Source organism: Orcinus orca, chromosome 13 (genome assembly GCF_937001465.1).
Source record: "Orcinus orca chromosome 13, mOrcOrc1.1, whole genome shotgun sequence".
Lineage (NCBI taxonomy): Eukaryota > Metazoa > Chordata > Mammalia > Artiodactyla > Delphinidae > Orcinus > Orcinus orca.
In genome coordinates, this window is record NC_064571.1 from 68,892,773 (window position 1) to 68,912,738 (window position 19,966).

Sequence of the window (19,966 nt, forward strand, 5' to 3'; positions counted from 1 at the left end):
TGGCTCCCTTCTGAAGCTGTTTAGTTCAGCATCCCCTGCGCTGAAGGGCTTCTCGTGGGGCCCTTGCTGCTTCACACATAGGCCTCTTCAGCCTCTGGCCCTAAACTGCAGGTGTGACTTCTCATTAAGTTTTATTTGGGGCAATATGAGGACGATAGCCCAGGAGACGGCATTTCACGTAGCTCTGAGAGACTGCTCTGAAGAGGCAGGGGGGACAGTCAGTGTATATGTGGTTTTGGTGAAGGGGGAGCACGTGCAGTGCAGCACACAGGACAGAAGGTTGCTGCTAGTCTCATGAAGGTTACAGCTCGCCACAAGGAGCAGACATCACCACGAAAGATTTTAGTGCTTTCTCTAGATATAAGGAGATGCAAGGATTGGGCTCATAAAATATTCTCCTGTGGCTCCCCTGGTGGCGCAGTGGTTGAGAGTCCGCCTGCCGATGCAGGGGACACGGGTTCGTGCCCCGGTCCGGGAAGATCCCACATACCGCGGAGCGGCTGGACCCATGAGCCATGGCCGCTGAGCCTGCGCGTACGGAACCTGTGCTCCGCAACGGGAGAGGCCACAACAGTGAGAGGCTCGCGTATCGCAAAAAAAAAAAAAAAAAAAAATTCTCCTGAAAGTATCTAACTATTTGAAGGCCTGTTCTGCCAGTTTTTTTAGAGCACAGAGTGTCTCATTCCTGATCTACCCCCTGAACTCCTTTCAGGGTGACTGTTGAAGGTCAGCGGTCACAGCAGCTTATGATTTGATCCTTGTAGAGGTAGATGCCAAGTGCCAATTTGTAGTTGACAAGCTTAACCTAACTCAGAGCTTCTACCTGGGAGAGGCCCCTGGAGAGGAAGCGAGGGCTGGGGGCAGAGGGAAGGAGAGGGAAAGAACAGTCAGTGAGCACACCTGACCCTGGGCTGGGGCGTCTCACACATCTACTCCTCTAGTCCTCACTCTGGCCCAGGGCCCGCTGCTGTTATTAGAACTGCAGGGAGGAGAGCGATGATGGGGAAGAATGTAAACATCCCGCAGCTGGTAGGAAACGGGGCCCGGACGTAGCCCTGAAGTCTGCACTCTTCAGCCAACTGAGCTACTGCGAGTATCTAATTCTCCTTTCAGAGATCAGCGCTGTAGGTGGAAAAGAGCTGGGAGAGTGGCCCAGACGAGAGCCCCTGCATGATCAGTAAACAGATCTGCTCCCAGCCATCCCGACAAAGGACAGAGGAGGCTGGATAATAAGATTTTCTCCCCAAAGTTCAGCACTGTCAGTTTCTGCTGGGCTTGGAACAAGGGTGGCTGGTGGCATTTCCACTCTCCTCCCGGCAGGCTTTCGAGCAACTCCTAGAAATGCAAACGCCAGTTGGGTCTTCTGAAAACCTTCGCTCACAAAGCTTCCAAATTTCTAAACGCTCCTCACGTCCCCCAAGCCAGCCCTTCCCTCTGATGAGGGCCTGACCCTCTGGGTCTGGGGATTTCCTTGCGCCCAGCCCACGGGGCAGAGCTGAGCCGCTGTAGCATCCAGGCAGGGAATAGCCTGTCCAGGTGCTTCACGGAACATTCTCGGAAGCCTCTGAGTCACTTCACCTAATCAGATGAAGAAACTGAGAGAGAAATGGGGCAAGTATTAAGGCTGAGAAATTACGTTTGTCCGCTTTGCACATATAGTGACACTAACCATATGGTTGGGATGATGCAATCACAGGCTGCAGAGCTCGTGCGCTCTCTCTCTCTCTCTCTCTCTCCCCCCCCCCGGCCCCCAGCAGTAATGACCACTGGGGTGAGGAGGTGAATGCAGGCTCTGTCACCTTCTCTCTCTCTAAAAGCCCAGGTAAGGACAGGCAGGACCCTCCCCCGACCCCGGGCCAGACGGCTCTGCCTCGGCTTCCTAACCCATCTCTCCTCTTTCGAGCTTACATATTGTGTAGGAGGGCAGGATGGAATCAGCTCAGTTTACATGCAAACAAGCCCAACCCACAGGTATCCATAACTTGCAGAACCCTGGCATCAAGCCACAGTCTTGCCTTTGAGTTGGTTGGTGACAGTTGGTTTACTGTATTCTGAATACACGTCTTTGCCAAAGGTTGGTGGGGAGACAATTAAAAATGTGTGGAAAAGAGCACTGGACCAGGAGTCAGAACTCCCGGCTGGCCTACAATAGCAAGCTGTGGTCCTAAGACAGGTCTCACCTCTGTCCGGCCTTCCATCCCCTCATCTGATGGCTGGGGCACGTCAGCAAACCCTCAGGTAACAGTTCATGTTTGAGGGAATAACGCAAACACAGACAAAGGAGAGAAAACTGCTACTTTTGAAAATCAAGGTTGAAGTAGACAGTCTCCAGGTCCCTCGCCGTCCCCAGCTCCATGGTTCTACGAGCTGAGGGGATATGGCATAAGGGAGCCAGAGCTGTCCTTGGCCCACTGCTAATGTGCCCAGAAGTGAGGGTGACGCACTGTCCATTTCCACACACACTCCTATGATTCAAGAACAGATGCCAATTCCAATGAGAAAGTTTTATGTGTTTCACATAAATTGATTGGGTCTATTTCTGCTAAATGCATTATCCGTTCACCACAGAACAACTATTAGAGTTAATAGAATTTGTAGCTAGAGCCATTATGCTCCAAGCACACCCTTCTGGGGATGACAGCATTATTGGAAGGCAGGCTTCACGGGGCCTGGCCTCGCTCACTCAGAACTGTCTTCTCACTCACTGGGGGTCTTTGTTTCCATCAGAGCCTTTTGCACCTGCAGGCCCAGCCAGGCTCATTTCAGCGGCATACCCCTTAGTGAAGATGTACCCAGTTCCTAAAGAAATGCATGTATCTCATCCAGTTCCAGAAAATCCTATCGTCTTATCAGCTGTTGGCATTGCAGACAAGCTCATGCCAGGTTGGAGGTACAGAGGCGGCTGGCATCCCTGCTTTAGCCGGGGCTCTTTACTGTGTGCCAGTTTTGAAGGCAGGAGGCCCCCAAAGCATTGGGAGGACAGGCAACAAGTAAAGGTAGACGCCCCACTCACTCCAGGGGGACCTCAGAATAGACTCCTTAACAGCTTCTTCCAGAAATAACCAGTGACGAACTGGGACTGCATGAATGCAGCAGCGAGCAGGTCGGCTGTTGGGGACCTAGATCTGGCCCAGGGTTTCTCTGTGTCATCACGTCATCTGCTTCTGGTTACCTGGCTGGGGGAGGGAGGACCCACAAGCGCTCCTGGTTAAAATGCTGATTCCTGGGCCCCGCGGACCTGTGTAATCTTAATGTCTGAGAATGAGAGGTCAAGCTCTGCCTTTTTAACAAACTCACAAGGAAAACCTGGTTTGAAACAGAGTTTAGGAACCCCAGGCTGCAGCCCGACCTCCTCGATGCAGACGGCCGTGGACCTTGGGTTGGAGAGGAGGCGGGCTCGAGGCCACACAGCATCCTCCGAGGGTTCAGCTCTCAGACAGTAAAGGCCTCGCCTCATGCGTCTCCTCGTTACACAACAATAATAACCACTATCACTGAGCACCGCCATGTGCTGGGCTCTTTCACGTGCATTATCTCATTTGCTCGTACTATAACATTACCCCCCATTTACAGATGAGGAACTTGAGGCCCACAGAGAGGAAGTAACTTGCTCTAAGTTATACAAGTTGTGTAAAAGGTTAAAATCACATGCAAAGTAAAGTTTTCTAAGTCAAATAGCATTTGGAAGGGCAACGTTTCCTTCAAGAAACCTTAAAGGAATCCCACTGTTGAATGGGTCTTCTAGAGGAATCTCTCTTTGAAAAACCCTGAACTGAAAATGTCAGTTTTTGCTTAAACAGAGCACATAGGCATCTTCACTAATATTCAAAACAGCACACCAGGCATACAATGCACCTCCGCACATGTAAGAAAGCTGATCATTGCAGCTAATTTGCGTCTCTCCGTGCACCCCAGCCTTCGTGGGTGCACATGAAAGGCACTTCTGTCGGCACCCGTTCAACTGCGGGGAGCCCCTCTTTGAGAGCTGGGCCGGCACGGGGCTGTAGATATAATCCTCGGAACCCGTTCGGGCACTGGCCGTTTCCCTGCTCAGCTGGCCTGCTGTTTAACCATGTGCTGCGCGTTCTCTCTTATCCACTGATTTTAGATTATCACCTATTTATAGCCAGAGTACTAGTGATAACGCGTGAAGCACCAGCTCTAACAAGGCTCGTGGGCCCCCAGTCACTGCGGCAGGCTCGGCGCCCTCCAATTAGGATGTCACTCTTCGTTTGGGTGCAGCTCCCTTCCCCAGGAGCTAGCGCGGCTGTGCTCCAGGGAGAGAGGTAGCTTGGAACTAATTCGTGACTCACAATCCCCATTACTCATGTTAACAAGTCCCTCCCAGAGCAAGAGGCTTTCAAGCTGGGGAGCCAGTCAGCATCCCCAGGAGCTGGCCGACACCAAGACCCAGGGGCAGCTTGGCGGCCGAGGGAGAGACAGCACTTCTGCAGGGACCCAGTGATGGTGGCAGGGAGGAACTGAAGGCTGGCTAAGAAGCCATGCTCCCTGAGCCCAGCACCCACTGGCAGCAGAGCTTCATGGGTTTGCAGACGGCCCCCTTCCCTCTGCACGCCCGTCTCCAGCTATTAAGCACACTACGTGTCTCTCATGTGATCCTTACAGACTCTCCCCACCAGTCCCCCAGGAGAGACATCACGGTCCATCTCCCAGCCCTGCCACCTACTTAAAGCCACTCACTTCTCCTTTCTATGCCTTTGTTTCCTCACATCCAGAAAAATGGCGCTTATATTGTTAGGGCTTCCATCTCATAGGTTTGAGGAAAGGATCACATACGTGAATTGGTGTCAAGGGCTTAGAGAGGTGCTTGACCCAAAGTGAGCTACATGAGCTGTCATTATTTTCCCTATTTTAGAATTGGGAAGACAGAATCAGAAAGGTTATGCGGCTTACCTCACCAATCAGCTGCAGGCCCAGGGTTCCCACTCAAGCCGGCTCACCCCAAAGTCTTCCCGCTCTAGCCCCATGCCCACTAGGAACAATCCCAGATACCACCCAGCTGCTGACTGCGGTTAGGGAGAAGCTCTTGCTACATCCAGACTGGGTACATCCATCTTCTCTTTCCACGAGGAGATTCAGCTCAGCGTTCAACACAGAAAACCTTTCTAGTTAATGTGTTCACAATTCCCTGAATCTCTCTCCTAGAAAAAAAAATCACATCGAGCCAAGTTTAATTTAACAGGCCTGTGCTGGTGCCTGCTCCGTGCCCTGTCCCATGCTGGGTGCCTTGTGGCCCGCAGCTGCGAACAAGCCAAAGCGCCCCTCATGGAAAATGTACCAGCCAGAGCGGGGCCCACATAAGCCTGACATGAAGCCACTGTTACCCCAGCACAAGGGAGTCTCTGCATACCTTTTCAGGTGTCCAGTTCTGATCACAGCTGGAATTAGGACAGGTGCCCCCACTCCCCGGCTCTGCCTTTATCCTGCCCTGGATGGTGAAAGGGTCTCCATCCAAGACTGGTGCATTGCAAATTATGCTGAACTGATCATCATTTTTGAAAAGAAATCCAGTGTCCTTTGAGAAAGCAAGGAATCAACAGTGTACTTCATAACTGCCCGACCCTGGGCCCCACTGGAAAAATAGTGCAGCAGCATCCAGCTCTGGCAGACTCAAAAACGCTTCACGAACCTCCAGCCTAATACGACGTGCTGGTTGGCATTATGGCGAAGCTGCCGACAAAATGCCTTCACACCATGCCGTGGTTCCTCTCAGTAGCAGAGAGGACCCATTGCCTTTCTCTCTCCTGGCTGACCTGAGAAAACATGTTGTTTTTCCCATTTGTTTTAGTGAAAGATTACATAAGTGAGAGACAGTAAATGACCTGGGAACTCTGAGCTCAGCACGCCTTGATTAAGATCGTTCAGCTCCAAGACTAACAGGACGCAAAGGCTCCTCCGTCAGTGCAGGTGCGTTAAGCACTTGTTATTTGGGAAGTCCACTTTTAATTATTGTCCTTCTCTCAGACCTGCTTGTTCTGCCTGCAAAATAACCCTGCATCCCCTCAGAGCCTATTCAGCTCTTTGCTTGTTAGAGCAAAGCTTCAGCGATCCTGGACAGAGAGGTTTTTTAAAATTTATCTGGACCCAGAGCTGGACAGTGGAACTAGGGGGAGAAAGGCTGAAATGCTAACTCTAGATCCCAAAAGGCTGTTCCTCCCTGCTTGCCCCTACATTGCCAAAAGGAAAAGGAACAAGAGGTGGAATCACCTTAGCCATCACTGAGTCAGGGAGAAGAGAGAGGGCACAGGGAATAAATGGGCCCACCAGCGCCCTCCACACTGGGTGCTTACCAAGAAGATGAGGCCAAAGAAAGCATTGGTTTCTGGGGAGGGCTTTGGGGTATACAGATGGGTATCTATTGCTTTGTAATGAACTACCATAAAAATATAGTGGCTTAAAACAACACACATTTGTTATATCAGTTTCTGTGGGTCAAGAAACCAGGCACAGCTTAGCTGGGTCCTCTGCTTCATAGTTTCTCATAAGCTTGCATAAGATGTTAGCCAGGGCTGGGTCTCATCTGAAAGCTCAATTGGGGAACGAATTACTCCCAAGCTCACATGGTTGTTGGCAATTCCTGGAGAAGCTGATGATGAGAAAGAAAGAGAGACAGAGACAGAGAAATAGGGAGTCTACTAGCAAGATGGAAGTTACAATCTTATGTAACATAGTCATGAATATAACATCCTGTCACCTTTGTCATAGTCTGTTGGTTAGAAGCAACTCACAGGTCTCGCCCACACTCAAAGGGAAGGGATTATGCAAGCGTGTGGCTACCAGGAGGTAGAGATCACGGGGGCCACCTGACAGCCTACCTGCAGTGGCTTTTGTGTGTCAAACAATCACCAGGAAACTTTGAGAGCTCATTGTGGATTCTGATGGGCAGAATTCCTGGCAGCAATCTCAAGCCTCTCTGTTCAACATTCCACAGACACTTAAATATTCACTAAGTACCTACTGAGTGCCAGTCCATAGCAGAATGGAAAATGGATCAACAAAGAATTCTAGAGACTGTGGTTCCAGCTGTGGGACTTCAGGAGGGTCAAACCTTCTGAGCCCCAGTTTTTTCTTTATTCATAAAGTAGTGATAATAATTACCTGCCACAGTTCTTTTTCAGAGCTGGCTATTGTAGTGAGCAAATGAGATCATTTGCTTTGAAAGGTACAAAAGAATATGCTAATATAAAATGTGTGATATTATTATTAACATTATTAAACTACATAACAGAAAAGACTAAGCCAGTTCACTTGTCCCTCATATGTTGCCTTCTATACATCTTCAGTGTATTTATAATCCTCCTCCTCCACCTATGAGCTGTGCACTCTTTTATTTGTATGTAAGTGTGTGTTCTGGGCATATTTTTCCTTAATTTTTTTAATTTAATTTTATTTTTTTTGCGGTACACGGGCCTCTCACTGCTGTGGCCTCTCCTGTTGCGGAGCACAGGCTCCGGACATGCAGGCTCAGCGGCCATGGCTCACGGGCCCAGCCGCTCTGCGGCATGTGGGATCTTCCCAGACCGGGGCACGAACCCATGTCCCCTGCATCGGCAGGTGGATCCCCAACCACTGCGCTGAACCAAAGAGCTGAATAAAAAATTAAGCCCTCCTTAATTTTTTTGCGAAAGTTTCAAGCACATTCTAGTTTTTGCCCTCTTAAAGCTAACCATCTTAAGAAAAAAGGGGGCAGTATTTTGCATGTTGGGTCCTTTTGTTCAATCAATTCCCCCAACCCAGCTGATCATCAATTTGTAGGTGAAACCCTCAAACTCCACTTGGGGGAAATATGTGACTTGAGTAAGGACACAGAAGATTGCCCCCCAAAAGGCCCACTCATCAGTATAAATTGAAAGAGGGTTTCTAGTCTTTCAAAGCTTGCCAAGATCTCAGAAATAATGGGGACGTCAGGACTTTCTCCAGGGACAGCTTTTCAAACAAGTCCCAGGTGGTTGGATCTGAGGGGCCTGATTTGGTTTTTATAGTGAGTATTGACAGTGACTGCATAATAATGTGAGAGTATATTTTATTCTTTTCATTGTTATTTTTTATTGAGTGACTGACAGACTCAATGACCCAGTTCTGGGATTAATGTTCACAAGTAAGGAAAATAAGGTACAGCTTGGGCTCCTTCAGCAACCCAGCTGAAAGTCAGAAAAACTCCTGGGCCTCAGAAGAGCTCCCTGAAAAAGAGGAGTATTTCTTTTCCTTCACCCAGATTTATGACTTGGGGCCTACTAACTGGTCCATTCAGTCTAACAGCTGATCGGCTCCCTCAACCATGGGGCCGGTGGCGTGTCCACACTGCTAAGGAGCACGACTCGACTGTTTTCTTAGAGACACTGCAGGGCTCCCTGCCTCTCAGTTATGTGGGTGTGGGTGTGCGAGCGTGAGTGTGTGCTGGTGTGTGTGCGAGTGTGTGAAGGTGTGTGCCGGCTCCTTGGGAGCCTACCCCCTCTCTGCTGTGCAGTCATGAGTAAGACAAAATTTGCCTTTCGACACATCCATTTGTACCACCAGAACGCCTCTGGTCCGCTCCATCCTATGATGTTCTAACCCTAATACAAGAACTCCAAAGGGTCAAAGATGCTTCCTTTGAAGCATGCACAGTACCCGCAGCATGTGTGAGCTCCCCCTTCTAACCCCTCAGGTGGGTTTGGCGGCTGGCGTTTGGCCTACTCTCTTTTTTCTATTTTTTTTTCTTGGTTTTGTTTTTGTTTTTCATTTAACAAAGGTTTATTAACTATCTTCTGTGTGACTGGCACTGTTTTACGTCCTGGAGACAAACAGTGAACAAAATCGGCTAAGCTTCACTCTTGTAAAGTTTGCACACTAGAGGGAAAAACAGGAAACAAAACAAGTATACAGATGATATAGTTTCAGATAGTGATGTGTTATGAAGAAAATAAAGCAAGTTAAGGGGACGGAGATGACAGTGGCAGAGCATGTGTGCTATAACGATGGGTGTTAAGGGAGAGAACTCAAGGTTTCGTCAGGTGTGCCTCAGAGCAGAACCGGGATAATACTATTTGTTACTATCGTCAAGACCCCACTTTTTACTCCTGGGCTGGCGTGGCCTGGGGAACCTCTGAGGCCCCTCTACAACGTAACTACTGCTCTCATAACTCTAGAGGCCTTGACCATGAAGTGTGCAGACACAGAGCAGAGTGTGGTAGAGAAGGGGGAGCACCCCTGGGCTGAGCAGGCTGGGCCGGGGGAGTGACCCAGACACCTGCTCTCCTCCAAGGAAGGCAGGCTGAAGGCCACACACAGTTTCTAAAGAAGCATTGGGAACCCGGTCCCAATCCGGCCTGGCATTGCTGTTGGAGTGAGAGCAGCAGGACTCTCTGGTCAGTGGTGTTTTCTTTGCCAGTTGGGAGGAGATCTGTATTCTAGGAAGGCTCCATCCACATTACGTCTGATCCAGCCAATGTCCAGCAGCCCAAGGAAGTGTCCAGTCCAATAACAAAAATTACTGTTTAGATGACTGCTGATGTGGGTTCGGGGGCCCTATACATGACTAGTCTCATTAGTTCAATGCCTGATGGTGTCAAGACTCACATCTCTGTGATCTTTTTTTTTTTTTTTTGCGGTACGCGGGCCTCTCACTGTTGTGGCCTCTCCCGTTGCGGAGCACAGGCTCCGGACGCACAGGCTCAGCGGCCATGGCTCACGGGCCTAGCCGCTCCGCAGCATGTGGGATCTTCCCGGACCGGGGCACGAACCCGTGTCCCCTGCATCAACAGGCGGACTCTCAACCACTGCGCCACCAGGGAAGCCCCTCTCTGTGATCTTTTTGGCCTTTTCCTCATGCTTGTTGCCTCATGGCCACTGCATCTCCAGGTACCATGACTGCCCTCAAGTGGGAATAAGAGAGACTTGCCTCTTCCCTTCTCTTCTCTAGTATAACATAGTTTGTCTTCTGTCTTTGGTCCACCATTTGGTCCTACTTGCTCCCCCACTACTTCCCTTTCTGCCCTGGACATTTGGATTCCCCCCTTTTCACGTGTCCCTGTTCTCCAATTCATCTTAGAAGGTCCGGGACCCTGACCCAGGAGTCAGGACATTTGTTCTTCTAGCTCCTAAGCACTTGGCCACTTGGGCTGCCTGCACCTCCATCTGCCCATCTGTCAGAGGTGTTACAGTCCCAAGGCCTTGTAAGGATTTCACCCTTCATGATTTAGAACCAAACAATAAGCAAGAACTAGTAACAATAAAGCAGTGAGGGGTGCTGGCCTCCCACACTGTTGCCTCTCTCCCAGGAGCCAGTGGACCTTACAACAGGAGGTACCAGACCAGGGTTTTCTCTCCCAGGTCTGTGGACAAGAGCAGATGAGGGCAGAAATCAATGACCCTTCAGGCCTGAGTGTGGCAAGGCTGGTATTTGAACCACTGCTACTTCCCACTTAAGCCTCAGAACCAAATCCATTACGTGTGACCCCCAGCTGGGTGAGTCTGCAGCACCCGTCTCGATGTCAAATACTTTATTAACACAACTCTGGCCTGAAGCCAACTTGGGAATAACCAAATTAGCCCTGAGGCCTCCCTTAACTTAATTTTTACAGCTCTGCTTTCAGGATAGTGTCTTTCCTGTGACCTTTCCGCTCTCACGTGTTACTCACTTTCCCTCAGGGAGAAGGGGGTGGCTGAGAACACAACACAGACGCCATCACAGGAGCCATTAAAAACTGCCTCAGATTGCCAGGCGTCAGAGCTGTTTAGGGTAATTCAGTCCTGAAAGCAGCTTTTATCTCAACAGCCCAGATTTGCTGCCCTATTGATGGGGGGCCGGCTTGTTCAGAGGTTCCTCTTCGCGAAGGGATGTCTGCCTCCCAGCAGAGAGGGATGTGGGCCTCTGGTCTTTGTTCCCCAGGAGACCTCAGCTTTTACAGGCATCCTGCCCATCTAGAGGAACTGCGTGAGGGTCTAGGGAGACAAAGATGTAAAAGTGAAGAAGAGATTATGTGTGTGAGCACGTCTAGTACAAAAGACAGAGCTGGTATTACAATTACTGTTGTTACCCCCTCCTAACTTCTCATCATCAAAATAGAACAAGAGAGAAATGACCAGAAAGCTACGCATGAGCAAACGAGGTGTGTGTGTGTGTGTGTGTGTGTGTGTGTGTGTGTGTGTGGATGCAAACAAATTCAGTCTGAGAAACAAAGTAGAACAACAGGGAAAATTCATCAACTGAAAACTGTTGTAGGAAGAGTAAATGTGATGTTCCCCTTCTCACTTAGTCTCTGTAACCACAGGCCATTTCTTTAACTTTTCTACATGGTTGCCTATCTTATGAGATAAACGTAACCGTTCTTCCCCCTTCCCTATCTACTGACCTAACATGGTTTTAAGAAACTAAACTGACTGGAGGATGGAGGTGCACCATCCGTGTACTGTAATTAAGTACATTGAAACTGAGGGACTAAAGATTCCCAGTCTTGTTGGTTCAGAATCACAGCAGCATCCTTTTATCTGAGGATAGAAGATACTTCTAGTACCTTCCACCATCCACCAAATATAAGTACCAAAATATAAATACATTCCAAAACTCTGAAATAAAGGTTTTTTGTAGCTAGCTCCCCCTCAGTCTGATGCAGAGAGAGGTATAGGGCCCTTCTCATGCCCTCACCCAACATTAGGTACCAAATAAGGTTAATCAGAGAACATCCTGAACCACTGAGAAAGCATACCCGACAGTAGAGAGAGAGGACAGTGAGTTAATATAAAATATTTATATCTGCAGCCATTTAGTAAAGGGTAAAATAGCCCTAAACAACTTAAGTCCAAGTGGCACTATCAAGAGGAAGTTAAATTATACTTAGTGGGCTGTATCCAAAAAAAGGGCAGAATATGATGTAACAGCAAGTTCTAGGCCATGGTCAGTGGGGATGTCCCTGAGGTGAAGTCTGAAAAACCCTGCAGTCTCAGGCGTAGAAATACAGGTGAGGAGCCTGACCAGAGAGATGGTATAAAGGAGCTAATCATAGCAGATGATGTCAAGTGATTCCTAAATTTTAAAAAATGTTAAGGATTCTGGAAAGACGGCAGTGATGCCAGTAACAGCATAGTTTTTTTGTTTTTGTTTTTTATCTCTCTGAATCCCTATGCAAAATTCAAGGAAACGTGTATCAAAACTGAAGACCCACGTATATTACAAAAAAGATTGCAAATATATTCCCCTCCAACCCCAAAATACAAGTGAGTGAAGACAGCACCAACAACCATAAGACCTGCATAGTATCAGCATCTGAACAAGGGGAAGAGAAGAAAGGCTATCTTACAAACCTGAGAACAGGAGAACCCCCAAATAGCTGACCGGTATTTGCTAGAAATGACAGACAATCTGAAAATAGCTACTGAAACTAGGAGAGTTCTTCCCCAACCCAGTGGTGTGTGAGAGCAAGGGGCCTTTGGTAAGATCTGAAGGAGCTAGAAGAGTCTGGCCACTGAGCATCCTTTCCGGGAAACGACCCACACTGAGAAGAACTTTCTAGGACTGGAATCAATATTGACTAGGATAGGGATAATAGGGACCACAAAAAGAGACGATATCCAGATTCAAGTGGGGGAAAGAAATAGAGCCAGAAACGTCGGAAAGCAAACTGCCATAGTTTTTAACACTATGTGAAAATTAAAAAAGAGTAAAGGGAGCTGTGTAAAGTTAGAAAAGCTCCTGGATCCTAAAAGTTCTAGCAAATTAATTTTATGTTAGAATGCATAAGTATCAAGATCGAACCCCATCCAAATTACAATAAGAATTTTAAAAGAGCAGAGAGGACAGAATAACATCCCTACAGAAAAATGAAAGCATACCAGAAAGACAGGCCCACAGAGGAGATGACAATTGTAAGCTATTTCAAAATGAGTTAACAGACAAGAAAACAATGAAAATAACATAAATCATTATTATAAAAATCAGAAACTAGATGGTAGAACTCTCTAAAGAATTTGAAATAAAAGGAAAAAATAATTTCAGAAATGAAGACTAAATTAGAAGGTGTGCAAAAGCAAATAAACATAACAGTTAATGCCTTATGAGAAATAGAAGGTGAAAAGAGAAACTTTTTTAAAATCAAAAAGATGATACACATCAAAGAGAGGCAAAGAAGATCGAACACACAGATAACAAGAGTTCCTGAATAAAGAAAACCAAAGAAGGGAGACAAAACAAATGTTTAAAGCTATAATTCAAGAAAACTGTTCTTATTGAAACTATTTATTAAAAGAGCATATCTGTATATCTGAGAATACTGACTCATATTGAACAATACCAAAGTATCAGTATATTATAGTAGAATTGCTGTACCTTAAGGAAAAACAAAATACTGTGGGCATCTAAGCAAAAACAGCTAATGATTTATTAGAGAATGAAATTTGGGTTATCATCAGAGTGTTTGACAGCAATACTTTATACCAGAAGAAAATGGAGTAGTATATTTAATATACTCAAAAGGAAAAAATATTATCAACATTCAAGAACTCAAGGAATATTGCTCCTATGAGCCCCTCCTAAGGAATCTACTTGAAAACAAACTTCAAACAACCAAAGTGACTAGAGATATATCAACGTGATTGATATGGGCATTAAGTATACACTAGTTACAGACTAACTAAAGGTTAAAGAGGAAAGAGTAGTATATGTAATGGCAATGCGCCCAAACAATGTAGATAATGTTCAACTTGAAGAAATTTTAAGAGAATAGAGAGCACATATACCAAAAAAAATGTTTTTACAGATCTCAGTTTTTCTATTGATTATGGTATAGTAGTAGTATTGTTACTCTGATACTATTGTGTGTATAATGGAGGATAAAGTGAATGAGTAATTATAGAATATTCTAATTCCATTATCACCTTTGTTCTTGAAAACCAAGACTCTCAGTGTGGAAAAAGAAATACAGATGTAATATAGAAGAGGATAAATTAAAAACCCTGTAGTCCTGAATTTGATTTGGAACTGTCAGTGTGAACTCATGGGTGTTTTGTCATATAAATGTGTGTGTGTGTGTGTGTGTGTGTGTGTGTGTGCGCGCGCGTATTTATACTGATATACATATGTATACAACATGTATATTTCCTAGCTCTGTCCACTAAAGAAGCCTAGAAACAATCACCAACCCGGTAGCAATAAGTGTCTATAGCACCCAGATTTTATACTTAAAAAACCTTTTTTCACTAAAAGAAACCAAAGCTTTTGAAAAAATGGCTGAGCCCAGGTCGGGGGAAGGAACATTTCATCATACCAGATAGCAAGGAAGTAAAAGAACTCAGGAAGCTACCACTGACCAAAAATGTGACAATTTGAGCTTCTAAGGAATAATAATTATGATTAATTAAAACTCAAAATATGTTTAAATTCATGTATTCATAATGATATGCAAACAACTAATTAGTCAACTTCAGAGGATGATAGAGTACCAATTCATTACCTTGAACACTGCAAATAAGGAGAAAGAATTGAGCATTTATCCTGCCTTTCCTATATGAACTATACCACTGGGTAACAACATGGTAGGTGAGAGGAAGCATCTCTTTATAAATATATTTCAACTAATAAATAAGGAAAAAAGTATATAATTTGAATATCATTATTTTGCAACTCCCAATAAATAAACGAACCTAGGCATTAAGCTTCAACAACTGTTAACATCAAAAAAAGACAGCGATAATCAGACATTGATCTTGTATCTAGAAGGGGATGCTACTCCATTGTTTAAAGAGTTGAAATGTTTTAACCTCACAATGGCAACGATATGTATATTGCTTTCATTTTGCCCTAATAAGGAGAACAACTTATTAATTTTCACCATGTACTCACAAGAAGGGCTACTTTCTCCAATTTATAATAAAGAATAGTGTCATATACATTTATGGATGGTGAATGATTATATTTACTTGGATTTTTGGTCATTATTTTGCTTAACAAGATCTACAGTGGCCATCAAAATGGTTCAATACGCCACAGCTCCCATGAAGTTCAGCTCAGTCAACAGATATGGATAAAATTGAGCTCCGTGGATCAGAATAAAAATGGTATATAAGATCCACAAGAGCCATTGAGCACTCTTCTGTGGCACAACCATGTAGGCCTTTGATGTGAGGCAGATCCTTATTATTGTGATTAGTAATGATAGTTGAGAACTTATTTTCCTTTGTATCACGTTTTATTTCTTTGCATTCAATTGAGCAGATGAGATGGCTTAGCAACAGTAATAAAACCAGCACGATCACTACCTAGCCTATTTTTTTAACATTGTGCTGTGTAGTACTAATTGATTTGTTTCTTCTTGGAGGGGGCTGCAATATACTTAAAATGAAACCCAGTGCTTAATGGATTTTTCTTTCCTCAGCTGTCTATAACCAATCAGTATTTTGATGTTTGTGGGTTCTTTATACAATATAGCTGTGAGTATTAAACTAGGTTTCCAGTGGGTGGTATAATTAAGAACAAGATAAAGCAGTTCTTGTCTTTTCTCTCTCATAAATGAGTTTTAATACAATGGTTGTTTTTTTGTTTGTTTTTTAAGTAAGAGAAGAGGAAAGAGCCGGGTTTCCTCCCTCGCCTGCTCCCAATCCAGGCTCCTCCTTGGGGGCCATTTAATCCTCCTACAGCTCCACAGAGCCTCAGGGATCAGTGTAGACTCTCAGCTGGGGAAATGTGAGGACCCTTGAACTCTCAGATTGGCAACTTGGCATCAAGCTCACCTCACTGCTGGTCTCACTGTGACCTTGATCTTCTCTTTAAAAACCAAGATTTTCCCTTGTTGCTTATTACCCAGTCCCTCTCATATGTCTGCTTGCTGATCTTGTAAACATTCCAGTTACCAGATTCCCTTTTGACACCCCCTGGCTCCCCATGGCCTCTCGGGGGGCCAGAGTCCTGACACTGGGCACCTGTTTTCCCTGGTTTGCGCCCATGACCCCCTAAAGTGCACCCTCTGCTAGGCTAAGCTACTGTGGGACTTTCTGAGGCTGAGGGTCTACCTACCACATACCCTGACCAGACTCCTCTCCCCTCATGGTGGCCTGCCTACTCTCTGGTCCTGAGCAAACTTGGTCAGGTTTAACTGAGCTCTGGGCTCATAGATTTAAAAAGGGGGAAAAAAAAAAAACAGACTTGCAGAAAGGTTCTATGAGGATTTCATGGTGACTGTAGCACCTTTTCAAGTCTTGAACTTAAACTCAGAAGATCTATGTTTAACTCCTAGCTTGACTGATTATCCACTCTGTTTACAGCAGGCTGGCTCTCCTGGAAAAGTTGTCATATAATGCAAATATTGTCCTCCCTCCACCATGGCCCCAACCTAGTATCTACTAATCTGAATCTTCAGGGCCCTGGAATCTGTATTTTTAAAGGTCCTTAGGTGGTTTGGGAACCACTGAATTCAGATATCTCCAAGGCCCCATCTTGCCGTGGCATTCTGTGATGTCTGTGAGATTCCAAACAGAATGAGCAAAGAGAACCGACAGGATGAAGCTTTAGTAAGACAAGCCCACACACATCAGAAGCAGGACAGCCCTTCACAATGGGCAGTAAACTCAGAGAATCCATACCCCCAAGAAGTGCTGCTGGTGGGACACAGAAATTAATTCCAAACAACTTTGGGCAGATTTACGAGAGTCAGAGCCATCCAAGGGAGCAGGGAGGACCACCATGCCTCGAAGGCTGTGGGAGCAACAGAATTCCAGCTGGGTGAATCATGGGTTTGACCTGGGATGGCAAATCCTCTATTCCCATGGAATCTACTTTAGAAAGAATTCCTGCTCTGGACCTCTCCATCAGCAGTTGCTGAAAATGAAAACAGAATTTTGTGCATAGAAACCACCTGAGACTAATATATGTCCACTGAGTTGGGAAAATATTGGTCCCTTTATTGAGAAACAGCCCTTAGAGTCCCTTCTTTATGGACTGGGGAACATAAATCTTGAGATTGGGTGTCTCTGCTTCCTTACAGTCAAAAACTGAGCAGGAAGTTACACACTTTTTAAACTATATTCACTATGCGTCTCTAATGCATAATGTTGTTCTAAGCACTTTGCTTAGGTCATCATTTAGTACTCCACAGCATGTCTAAGTACTAGGTGTTATTACCTCCACTTGTTCAGATTAAGAAATTGGGGCTCAGAGAGGATGTAGAGTTTGCCCCAGTTCTCATACCTCATCAGAGGTAAAATCCAATGAGAAAATTCGGCCCATCTGGATCCAAAGCCCATTCCCCTCTTCCTACCCCGTCAGATGCCCAACTTGGCCAAGAAGTAGAAGCCCACCCTCTCTGGGAACATCTCAGAACCTTCAGAGCAATGTTAAGCGAGGCTGACGTTAGAAGAGGGTCCTGCTGAAGGACATGCTCCAGTAGGGTGCCGAGCCCACGCCTTCCTTGAACTGTCTTCCTCAGCACACTCTTCAGGGGAAAAAAAATACATATTTATATTTACGTCTAAATTCTTTAATTTCCAGGACTGAACTAACTAAGTGAACCATCATGCTTCTGCCCCCGATTGATAAGGCTGCCCCCAAACCCAGGCTGCTCGCTATAGGCACAGACTGAACCTGCAGAATAGGCTTCAGGGAGCTAGAGACCACGGGGAGGAGCGTACTTTTTAACTTCTTTTCTGAGCTGTTCTTTTTTCCCTGCTCCTATCGTCATCCCCAACTCACCGAGTTTAAGTTCCTAGGTGCTGTTGGCGGAGGGATCCCTTTACACAGAAATCCCGTCCGCATTTCCCATTGTCAGGAAGAGCACCGGCCTTGGGTGCAGGCAGGTGTCAGCGACACAGCTCACATTTTTAGAGTTTTGGACTTTACAGTGACCTTTCATACCCCTCGCTTTCTTTAATCCTCATGGCAACCCAGCCCCTTTCACAGACAATGGAACATGATCAAGGTCCCATAATCAACAGTGATGAGGCTGCTCCCAAACTCGGATGTTCGTGCTGATTTCAAAGCCTGAATCCTTTCCGCTTCTCCCCTCTGGCGCAGCCCACACATGTGATTTGAACACTGGAGAGGGTGAAAGGACATCTGGCCAAGACAGCTCTGCTGAAATGCCTCCAGTAAAGAGTTAGTCCTTTGAATGAACAGGTTACCCCTTATAATACAAATAGATGAGAAAATTAACAATCAGCCATTCACACCAAAGATGAATGGATTCGTCACCTTCTTGCCCTTGAAACAACCTTCAGAAACCAAATAGAAACCAACATCTTCATTCGAAAAAATGAAGCCAAGAAAGGTATTGAGTGCTCAGTATTGAGTAGCTGTATGCATGAGAACCCCAACTAGAGCTGAGGTCTCCCGACCTCAGCTCTGGGGCAGTGTCACAAAAGCCCACCACAGCCAGCCCGGTTTTCAGATTATCAAGACTGCCCAGTGAAATCTCAATCTGATTGCTAATAATTAGCAACCCAAATTAACCTTTCATTTTTGCATCAAGTTAGCTGAAAGTCATCAAAAGAATTTTATGCTTCAGCAAACAAAACTATATACACCCAAATTAATTTTTTCATAATTTTCTGTAGGTAGAGTTCGACTTAATCACTTTAAAGGGAAATAATTTCTTCAACCTTATAATGAGATTTTTGTATTTTAAGTAAAAGTGATTTATCAAGAGCACATTTTTTTGGAAGTTTTTATAGGTTGTAAACATGTTAAAATTCCTGCCAGGATGAAATCTGACAATTCCCCAAGGTCCAGCCAGGCTCAAAGATAGAAAGTTTGGAAGGAATGGCCCAGTGGCAGTGGAGGGGTGGGGATGTGCTAGGTGTTCCTGAGGCACCCCCAGAAGGCCACCTAAGAGCATTGGGTGCTCCGGGGGAGGACAGAGCACCAGGAAGCGGTGAGGGGCTTGGAAAAGAACGTGCACCAAAGGCAGATGTGACCTGTTTCCCATTTTTTACACTGTGTTACATAGAGAGCCTGACAGCTGCTTCTAATGCATTTCCAAACCCAACCAATGTGGGGGAGGAGGGCATGGAGCTGACTCTGTGTCCACTTTACTCTTCTGATCTTCTCCAAGCTAAGAAGATCCTATATGCAGATATCAAACTTTCGGAAGCGGGTTAGATCCAGTCACAATAGCACAGATTGAGCACCTGTTCTTTGCCCAGCACTGTGCTGGACTCATTGAGAAACCAGGAGAGGACCTGGCCACCGCCCGCCTGTCTCACCTGAGAGGGGTCTTCTCTCCCTCCTCAGAACCTTCACAGTGCAATGTTAGCCAGACCCTCTTGAGGCTCTTTTTCTGTTACTGTCCTGTCTTGTTGCATCCCTTTGGGTCTCCCTTTAGTAGGCTGTAAGCTTCTTTAGGCCAGGCTCCAAGTCTGCTCCATTTGTGTCTCTCCCTTAGTATCTATCTGGTCCAGGGCCTGGCACACAGTAGATCTTCAACAGAAGTTTCCAGTTCAAATGACTGATTAGTGTTCCTTGCCCCGACATGGGTACCATCTTGGAACGTGGGTTTGGCCTCATGGAGCGGACAGCTCAGAGGCAGCAGAGGGAGGCCCACGGAGGAGGGAGGGCCAGGCCAAGTGAGTGATCGCCTTTCCTCTTGTGTGCAGTTCACTGGCTGTTCACCACATGCGGGGCCAGTGGGCCCCACGGCCCGACGCAGGCCCAGTGCAACAATGCCTACCGGAACTCCAACCTGAGCGTGGTGGTGGGGAGCGAGGGCCCCCTGAAGGGCATCCAGACCTGGAAGGTGCCAGCCACCGACACCTACAGGTGGGTATGGGGGAGGGGGAGGGCAAGGGGCAGATCCGCCCTCCCGAAGAGGACTGGGGTCCTGCCGTTGGGTGCATGCCTGCTGTCCTGGGGTGCCCGGGCAGGCCAAGGCTCCGAGGCCACAGACTCTGGCCCACATTGGAGTGTAAGGGCTGGAGATGAGGAGATTTGGGATAATGGAGTATGGCAAGAAAGGAAGCTGCGTCCTCTGTCCTCAAGGAGCCCAGA

General features: G+C 46.4%; 1 protein-coding gene across 1 annotated transcript in view; it reads left to right on the forward strand.

The window, feature by feature from the left end:
- LOC101281727 (ALK receptor tyrosine kinase) overlaps positions 1–19,966 on the forward strand; it is a 106,075-nt gene that overhangs the window by 20,772 nt on the left and 65,337 nt on the right. The window contains exon 4 of the mRNA XM_033425216.2: positions 19,576–19,738. Coding sequence (XP_033281107.2) covers positions 19,576–19,738 — 163 coding nt within the window. The remainder of the gene's footprint in view (positions 1–19,575; positions 19,739–19,966) is intronic.